Source organism: Teleopsis dalmanni, chromosome 1 (genome assembly GCF_002237135.1).
Source record: "Teleopsis dalmanni isolate 2A chromosome 1, ASM223713v2, whole genome shotgun sequence".
In the NCBI taxonomy this organism is placed as follows: Eukaryota; Metazoa; Arthropoda; class Insecta; order Diptera; family Diopsidae; genus Teleopsis; species Teleopsis dalmanni.
This window is the reverse complement of record NC_051846.1, coordinates 153,283,217-153,293,872: the sequence shown is the minus strand read 5'-3', so window position 1 is coordinate 153,293,872 and position 10,656 is coordinate 153,283,217. Positions and strand designations below refer to the sequence as shown.

General features: G+C 32.4%; 1 protein-coding gene across 1 annotated transcript; it reads left to right on the top strand.

The window, feature by feature from the left end:
* The first annotated feature begins 5,122 nt into the window (after positions 1-5,122).
* On the top strand, positions 5,123-10,369 carry LOC119666473. Its single transcript, XM_038075751.1, has one exon. The coding sequence runs from the start codon at positions 5,123-5,125 to the stop codon at positions 10,367-10,369; it is 5,247 nt and encodes a 1,748-aa protein (XP_037931679.1).
* The last annotated feature ends 287 nt before the right edge of the window (positions 10,370-10,656 follow it).

The following is a 10,656-nucleotide window of genomic DNA, read 5'->3' as shown; positions in this document are numbered from 1 at the left end:
AGAATGCTTATAATCAATTTACCTTAAGGACAAACAATTTCTTTACACAACTTTCTTTTACTTTTCCGTAAAGGTTTTAATATTATTTTTCCCTGAAAATTGGCGGGAATAAATGACTTAAAATTTTTCATTTCCTACGAAAAATTAAATTTTTTCATAACGAGATTTGCTATTGTAAGAAAAAAAAAATGAAAAAAATTGATAAAAAAAATAATTCCAAAGCAGGACATAAAAATAAAATTCCCTGTGGACATCATTTTCTTGAACCGCTGAACACGGTGGCGATGAATTAGATGAAGTGGAAAATGAAGCGATGTGCCATGGTGTATTCATCAATTCGCATTTACATATTTTAGGCGTAAAAATTAATCACTAATTTTAATGCGCACCAAACAGTCAAGAGAATCCGGAGAGGGAGGATGCAATATGTATTAGGAGTGGGCTTTGGAATATTACGCGGGGCTAAACTTGTTAAGTGCCCAACGCTAATGTAGCAATTTTTAAATTGATGTTCGGAAAACAGAAAACAAAACATCACCAAAAAAATTTCCAAATACAGAGTTGTTAAAAAAAAAATCCTCCCTGAAAGTATGCAGTGTTCAGAGAACAAAAATGGTAATAACTGCGGTGTATGCAGACAAGGTAAACAAATTGCGCGATGAGCCGTTGTCACTTAAACCGAACCGAAATTAAAAAGAAGACATCATTTGACTAGACTTCCGAAGTGTTCAGGATATTTCCGTTCCATTTATGTTTGACACAAAAAAAAAACTATGTAAGATTGTATAAAAATTTGAAAAAAACGAGAAACGAAGAACGTAAAAGGTTAGTGCTTAAGTTGAACAAAAATGGCTTGGACTATTTCAACTAATGAAAAATTGATTGCAATTAAACTTGGTTAACTGCTTTCATTATTCCTTAATAATTTTCTCATATCCTTTTTATAGTCAAAAATTCAACTGCCAAACTTTAGGAAGAAACTCTATGTTTTATGGTATTTTGGACTCACATATACTATATGTCTCATATAAACAAACAAATAAAGAATTGACATAAATCATTTTATTGCAATAACAAGGCGTAGTCATACTTGAAATATTTTCACGTGTCTTTTCCAAATCTGAAGGATTCATATGAAATCATCTACGCACATCTTTAACACACTTCCACCGAATTTTGCTTCTCTACAAAAAATCCCCTCTTATTCATTGAGCAAAAAATAGTAGGAAAAGCGCACATAAATCAAAAATTGCATATTTGATTTATTTTTATTCTTTGGCTCATATTTTCGCCGAGTAGAAACTGAAAGTATTGAAATGTAAGGCATTCATTTTAATAAACAGAAAGTATGCTACCAAAATATTCCTGCTTTTGCATAGAAGCATCCATATACTTCAGCACGCATTTATGCGACTCGGTATCTCATGAACTTATATGAGTGCGCTTGTCACTAATGTGACAGTATCCTTTAAGTACGTTCCTTCATATGTTTTAAGTACATTATTGGATCATCTTCAATTTGTGTTGTTGTACATATTTTCTTTTTGTTGCTATTTTTTTCTTATTGTTGCTGCCTTTTTTTTGTGGTATTTCATAACAATAAGAAACCAACATTGACATTTGCAAAAATACTCATAAATTCTAGTCAAGTGCGTTTGAATAAATTTTTTTTGCAAGGTTTTATAGTATACATCGAGGCGTATGCACAAGATATGTTCTTTTTGCAAACAAAATTGACAAATCCACTTATGCGTGATTATTCTTTTTATGGTTTTTCCATTCCATGATAACTGAGATACGAACAAGTGGTGCTTGATGAAAATAATATTTGAAATACTTTAAGATATAAAACTGAAGTGAGCAGTCAAGTGATGTTGGATACATTTGTAATGTAGCTCCATTTTGGTTGTTGTTCTATGCAACCTTCAAGTCCTTTTCAAAACTTTTCTAATTAAAATAAAAAAAAATAAATTTTTAAATTTAATTTTAATTTAAAAAATACCAACATATTCTTAAGTTTAGTTCAATCTTCTTAAGCATTCAAAGCATGAATTACAATCTTCAATCTTAAGCATGATTGATAGTAAATGTTTTTAAATTCATATATTATATATTCATATATTAAATTCATATATTATTCATATTATGTTATAAAATTTAATAAATACCACAATATGATTTTCAATATGTTGATTGATTTATGAAATTTTTTTATATGTATTTTTAAACGTTCTAATTAGTCAATTGTATAACATAACTTAAAATTAATTTAAGAAGTTGTATTATTTAAACAATTGGCCAATGAGCTCGTTCAACGATATGTAAATATTATTAAAAATTATAAAAAAAATAGATGAGTTGAGTTTACTTTGTTTAGAAAAAAAATTATTAGTTTATTTTGAGTAGTTAAAACTTTACAGCAAATGAAAACATAGATCTCTTAATAAAAGCTATGGTCTTCTAATTTGTAAGCTATTAGTCAATTTATCTTGTTTGTATTAAATACAACTTAACGATTTGATATATAAAATGTGTTTTATATATAGACCTTTTATATATAGACCCCCCAACCCTTTCTATGGCTTAGAATAGAACAATATTTCACTACTTATTAGAGAAGAAAATAAAAACAAAAAAGATTTTATGAGCACAACCTACTAGGTTTAGTATATTTTAAGTCGCTTATAAGAACCCACTATTTAAATTGATATAGAGAATGAATGAACTTAACGAAAGATAATTTAATAATTATGACAGGAGTTCTAACAGAAAATTGTAGTTGAACCATCACTTCATTGCACTAACTATCGTCGAAGAGAGGCGAAGAATCACGGGTCACCTTAATATACTGAGAATCATCCTCATTTTATTCAGAGGCTTGCAAAGACATGGAAATGACGCAAAACAGGACAAAGGCGAGAAAGTCATAGATGGATTTACAACTTCTGCTGATGAACCAAATTTTGTGAGTTAGGACTAATACTATTAATTGTCTAAGAGTTGGAATTGCATTGCAACAACATTAACATGTTGGATATGTGATGAATCCCACCGTTGTTATATGTTATCTACGACTGTTGTGCCGTATGTTGACGCACATCAGTATTTTCAGGGCCTTTTTTTTAATTTGTGAAAAAAATTAATTTGTGAAAAATTACTCTATAGGAGTATGCTTCTGATAATTTTCTCTTGTGAACGAACCACACAAAGTCTTTCATCCAACAAAGGATATCTGTAGAGCGAACGCTGAAAGTTGGTTTTAGTCCCATACGTGTTCAAGCTGAGCCTAAAAATGCATTGTTATCATTACTAATGCTTCCTGGTGGTTTATAATTAAGTACAGGTGAAGTCTTATAACAGTTAACATATATTATTTACGAAGTTCAAATCTTCTAACTTTTCTGTGAAAGTCTTAACTTACAAAATCTTTTGTGGTTTTTTCTAGCAATGCCTTTATTTGTTATTTAATTAACAAATAATATTAATCATTAATTTTCAGTGTTTACAAAAACTATATATCCTAGGACACTGCAGTTATCTTAAATTCAGTGAATTAATTTACTGCATTGAGTAACACTATTGTACTTCATCTTACTTTCACTGATCATGTCTATTGAACTGACAAGACTTACAAGAGCTTTTAGTCCAACCTAACTTTCACAGCATATGACAATGTACAACATTTTTTTACAGATAATCCAGTGAAGTTTTGTGAGTTCTAGCGAAATTTTTTAGAAAACTTCATTATGATATAGCGAAAAAAACTGACTACAATATAATTTTAGCAGCGTCTTCATAATTTAGTTTATGATTGATAATGCCAAGTAATCAAACACACTTAAAATATAATCTTTAAGTACAATAAATTTTATGCTTTCACATTATTTAAAATTTTAAAAGAATAAAATATCGTCTTTCATGAGAAAAGTTTTAATACATATTCTGTTATCTCCACACCTGATATTTTCTTAACCTCTCCCTTCAAAATTGTATTTAATTTATATATAACATGCTTCCTAACCCACACTTTGGCTGGAGATTATATGTACACACATAATTGTTTATTTAGTAATTGTAATAATTTAGTAATTTCGCCATATTGTGTACAACTACAACTACAAACATTGAATTAATGTAATTTCAACTCCTGACGTAATTTAACGAACAAAGTCGAGAGGATAACATTTACATAAATGGGCGAATTATTAGTATCGACATCCAGACACGGTGAAACTCCTTATGGGAAAATAAAAAATAATAAAAAATTAAGAAAAAAAATATTTTACCATGAGTTAACGTCTTATATATGTATAGATATATATGTATTCCCTTAAACGTATTTTAATTATACACTGATACCAGAAAATAGTTTAATTAAAAATAATATTTTTGAAGAATCTACCTCTTTCGTATTATTCGAAATTACTAAAAATATAACACCTCTGTTAAGAAAAGCATTAATATTAATAATCGCCTTATGTCAGTGAAATGTCCAGTGCTTAAAATTTTCTACCAAAAATCGTAGATACTATATTCCAATATTTTCAGTGAAAAGTGCCAAGATATTTATGCAATTTAGTTTCAAAAATTTACTTTCAATTTTAAGAGTTCCCCTCAAAGTATGTGTTGGAGCAAAACAAAACATCTAACTTGACTGCTCCACCCTGTATGTAGATTTTATTCATTTCGTAAATTCGCTGCACTTGCAGAGAGCAAAACGACCGTTTTGCGCTTTGTTTTACTGTTGTGTTGTTGAAGAATTGAGAGTTGGTTCCCGTTTCAGCTGACACATTTTTTACTGTGCGCGAAGTCTACGGATGTCTTTTTTAGTGAAAAGTAAATGATCAAATTTTTTGTTAATAAATTACATATTTTACATTTGTTAAAATTACATTTGTTAAAATTACAAAAATTATATACTCTAAATTCATTGTATTTAAATTATAAAATTTAAATTTCCAATTTAAAACAATTATACATTTTACATACATTTTACATTTTACATTTGGTGAAAATAATTTAATAAAAATTAAATTTACAATTGAATTCAAACATTTCGTTTGTTTTACTATTCGAGACTAAACATTGGCGACCGTGACAGGACACGTGTCCTAGCAATAAAATGAATACCGATAATGATAACAATCCAACCAGCAATGCAAGCAATAATGCAGCTAATACGGCTAATAATGCAGTCAATTCAAGTAATAATTCTGCTCTTAATTTAAATAATTTAAAGCAGCAGCGATCAACAGTGAAAAGGAACATGACCTCGATTCGATCTAAAATAGAGAAGGAGAAGGACGAAGTAGATCCAACAATTCTGGAATGTCGACTACAAATTCTAGAATCTCATTTCAAACAATTATGCCATATTCAATCACAAATCGAACAATTAAATCCAGAAGACAATGCCAGAGCTGATTTTGAAGAGCTATTTGTTGTTTCAAAGGCGAAAATACTTAATTTGCTTAAAGAAACTCGAAGTAATACTTCATTTGAAAACAGTGTGATGAATACAACATCCAATTTCAGTGTTGCCCACAATTCTCGTTTACCATTTTTAAAATTGCCAAAATTTGACGGAAAATATGCCAACTACAATCGATTTATCGCAGCATTTAAGCATTTGGTGCACAATGACCCAACCTTATCTAATGTCGATAAATTCAATTATTTATTATCATGTCTTACAGGCCCTGCACTTGCAGTCATCGAAGCCTTTCAAATTACAGCAGAAAATTATCCAAAGGCTATGGCACGATTGAAAGAACGTTTCGATAATAAGGTATTAATATTCTTAGACCACATTACTGAACTCTTTAATATTCCAGGAATGATTAAAGCTGATCCGGCTTCTCTACGTAAACTAATTGATACTGTTGCAGCATTAAGATCATCATTGCTTTCATTGGGCTCAGAAGTAGAAGTTATGAATGCTATTATAATTTATATAGTCCTAAGTAAAGTTGATGCAGAAACAAAATTTGCACATGACGAAAAGCAAGAATTTGAAAAAATGCCTTCTTGGGACGAATGTTATAAGATGTTAAGTCGGCGTTGTCAATTTCTTGAAGGACGAGCTACGTCTATAAACGCTTCCGAAAATAAATCACGAAATAATTTTAATACTGTACCAAGAAGAGTATTACAAACGCATCTCAGTGTCAAATCTGGTTGTGAATTTTGCAAGGCAGCTGACCACTTTTTAGGAAAATGCCCTTCGTTTTTAGCAACGCCAGTTTCTCAGCGCTTTGACTTTGTTAAGAAAGCAGGCTGCTGCATAAATTGTTTGACAAAAGGGCACTCCGTTACAAAATGTAAATCCGAATCACGTTGCAGAATTTGTCGTTCATCACGTCATACTCATTTACACAAATTTACAAATACTTTGATTAATTCATCAATTAGTTGTCCAAGTATCGCAATTCAAGAGCAAGGACAGCTACAACAATCTAACAGCGCTGTAACATCATTATTAATTCAGTCTTCAAAAAGAGCAATTATTCCTACTGTTCTGGTATTTGTGATGGACAAGTTTGGGCTTAAGCATCCAGTGCGCGCACTTTTAGATTCCTGTTCCGAATTAAACTTTATTACAGAGGAAACAGCCAAATTATTGCATTTAAAATGGCAATACTCTACTCAAGAAGTCTTTGGTATTTCCAATTTGAAAACACATTTCAATTATAATGTATATGCAACTGTGCATTCTCGCACGTCCGATTTTGAATGGTCTTCTCAGTTTACAATTACGAAATCTATTTCCTCCGTAAACCATAGAGCCTACATTAATGTAACAAAATTTCAAATTCCTACTAATATTCAATTAGCGGATCCATTATTCGATAGACCTTGTCAAGTGGACATGCTGATTGGTGCAGAAATCTTCTTTGATTTATTACTTGATGGCAAAATTTCGTTAGGCAAAGACATGCCATATTTAATTAACACTGTTTTCGGTTGGGTAGCAGGAGGCACGCATAGTACAGACTTATGTTCTAAATCATATGAATGCAACTTTACTCAAAAATTACACAATGAAGATACATTCCTTGAACGATTTTGGGAATTAGAAGAATACAAAATAAGCTCCCCGCAACTCAGCGCAGAGGAGAAAAATTGCGAACAGCACTACATCAAAACAGTAACAATCACCGAAAATGGGCGAGTTCAAGTAAGATTACCTTTTAAAGTCAACCCCGATGTTTTAGGAAAATCATTTCATCTAGCTAAACAACGTTTTCTTTCACTGGAACATAGGTTGCAACGAGATCAAGTTCTATACAAAATGTACTCAGAGTTCATGAATGAATATGTATCATTAGGGCATATGTCTAATATAAAAGCAGTAGATTTCTCGAAGCCACACTACTTCATACCACACCACTGCGTTTTAAGGCCTCAAAGTCTCACAACAAAGCTTCGAGTCGTGTTTGATGCTTCAGCAAAGACTTGCTCTAAGTATTCTCTAAACGACACACTTATGGTTGGACCGACTATTCAACAAGATTTAATAACTACGCTCATGGCATTTCGATTACATAAGTATGCATTGACAGCGGACATTGCAAAAATGTACCGCCAATTTTTGATGGACAAACGTGATAGATGGTTTCAGTTAGTGTTGTGGCGAGATAATCCTCACGCTGATTTACAGATTTTTCAATTAAATACAGTGACGTATGGAACATCATCCGCTCCGTTTCTGGCTATTCGATCGCTCTTTCACATTGCAGACATGCATATTCATAAATTTCCAATTGGTGCTTCTACGTTAAAAACAGATCTCTATGTTGATGATCTTCTCACCGGCGCTAATACTATTACTGAATTACTAAACAAAAAAATAGAAATTACAAATTTACTATCAAAGGCTGGATTACAACTCGCAAAATGGAGTTCTAATTGCGACAAAGTAGTGTCGAGCAGTGATGAAAGTTTCAATATCAAATCTAGCGCAGATCCCATCACGAAGGCATTAGGCATGGTTTGGAAACCAAAAAGTGATTTATTCTGTTTTCAATACGAAATTCCGACTCATGACATTCATACAAAGCGATCGGTTCTATCAACTGTGGCTAAAATTTTTGATTTATTGGGACTTTTAAGTCCAATTATCGTACGATGTAAAATTCTAATTCAGGAAATTTGGATACAAAATTTGAGTTGGGATGAAACTCTGCCTCCAAAGTTACTAACATCATGGTTAAACATAAGAGATGATTTATACTTTTTAAATTCTATTAATGTACCTCGTTATGTTTTTACTGACAGTGAAATTAAGAGTGAAGTTCACGGATTTTCCGATGCTTCACAGCGTGCCTACGGTTGTTGCATTTATATACGTACAAGATTGAATGATACATGGAATGTAACTCTTTTAATTGCTAAATCAAAGGTAGCGCCGATTAAGGCACAATCCCTACCAAGACTTGAACTGTGTGCAGCCCTCTTATTAAGTAGAACATGGAATAAAGTCATGTCCAAGGTTGAACAATTCGTGAATTCAGTATATTTTTGGACAGATTCTGAGGTGGTTTTACAGTGGCTACAAATGCATTCATCTTCTCTTAATTGTTTTGTAGCAAATCGTACATCAGAAATTCAAGAAATGACCAAAAACATCAAATGGCATCACGTACCATCTAAAGACAATCCTGCAGACATTGTTTCTCGCGGTTGTAATGCTGAAGAATTACCTAAAACAATATGGTTCAGCGGACCTGCATTTTTATATTTACATACAGATCAATGGCCGTCACGTAAAATTGGTGACATTAAAGCACATCCAATAGAACTACGCAAAACACTCACATTAAAGTGCAGAAAGATTGATAATGAGAACTCAATACTTTTAGAGATAATACACAATAATTCATCTTACTATAGAATTTTACGTATATGTACTTATATTTTTCGAATGTTTAACAAAGAATGCCCTGACAAACAATTAAAGCTAACTGATATCATGCACATATCATCAAAGGAATTAGACATCACCTTTTGGAAAATCATTGCTGAAATACAACGTGTAACCTATTCACATGAGATTAATTTATTAGAAAGTGGTAAGACCATAAGCAATAACTTACAAAAACTTTCTCCGTTCCTACATACAAATGTGAAAGGCAACAATGAGATAAAAATTCTTCGAGTTGGTGGAAGACTACTAAACGCAGAAATTCCCTTTGATGCTAAATTTCCAGCGTTGGTTCCGAAACATGATCGATTTGTGCAGCTTTATATTGACTTTCTACACAAAGAAAATTTACATGCTGGACCAAAGGTATTAATCGCTCTACTCCGTCAGAAATTGTGGATAATTAATGCAAGAGAAGCAGTGAGAAAGGTTGTTAGCTCATGCGTTCACTGTTTTCGGTACAAACCAAAATTATTGAATCAAATTATGGGAAACTTGCCAGCTGATCGTCTCAAGGCACAACGTCCATTTTTGATTAGTGGCATCGATTTTTGCGGACCATTTTTCACATCATACCGTATACGAGGCAAAGCTCCTTATAAAACTTATGTTGCAATATTTGTTTGTTTTGCTTCGAAGGCATGTCATATCGAAGTAGTCACCGAATTATCAACTAATGCATTTCTTCTTTGTCTTAAAAGATTTATTGCTAGAAGAGGTGTTCCACAACGGCTATATTGCGATAATGCAACAAATTTTGTTGGCGCACAAAAGAAATTAAGAGATTTTGCTAGTAAATTTTTTCAGCAGAAGTCAATTAATGAAATAATGACTTTCTGCGGTAAGTCTAATTTCGAATTTTGTTTTATTCCTCCTAGAGCTCCACACTTCGGTGGCCTTTGGGAGGCTGCTGTCAAATCAACCAAACTACTATTGGTGAAAAATGTTGCTGAAGCTAATCTAACGTTAGAAGAGTTTAATACACTAATAATTGAAATAGAAGCAATATTAAATTCTCGGCCTATTTGCGCAAACTCTGATGATCCCAACGACGGAGAAGCCTTAACTCCAGCACATTTGTTAATAGGTTCATCATTACGGGCCGCGCCAGATGAATGTTTAGACGACAAGAAACTATCTTGTTTATCTCGATGGCAGCGAGTAACATATTTAAAACATCGTTTTTGGGAAATCTGGAAACGCGATTATATTCTATTTTTACAACAGCGAGCTAAATGGTTCAGTCCTGAACCCAATGTTAAACTTGGACAAATAGTAATCGTGCATGAAGATAATTTGCCTCCTCAAAGGTGGGTGTTAGCGCGTATAACCCAGATTCATCCAGACACTGACGGAAAGGTTCGCGTAGTTGACGTATCTACACCACAGCGTACATTTAAACGTCCAATTCAGAAAATTGCTCCTTTACCGTGTGATACTTGTTGAAACTATAGCGTTCAACAGGGGGGAGTATGTTGGAGCAAAACAAAACATCTAACTTGACTGCTCCACCCTGTATGTAGATTTTATTCATTTCGTAAATTCGCTGCACTTGCAGAGAGCAAAACGACCGTTTTGCGCTTTGTTTTACTGTTGTGTTGTTGAAGAATTGAGAGTTGGTTCCCATTTCAGCTGACACATTTTTTACTGTGCGCGAAGTCTACGGATGTCTTTTTTAATGAAAAGTAAATGATCAAATTTTTTTGTTAACAAATTACATATTTTACATTTGT

Coding starts and splice junctions, on each gene's coding strand:
- LOC119666473 (XM_038075751.1), top strand. CDS start 5,123: ATGAATACCGATAATGATAACAATCCAACCAGCAATGCAAGCAATAAT.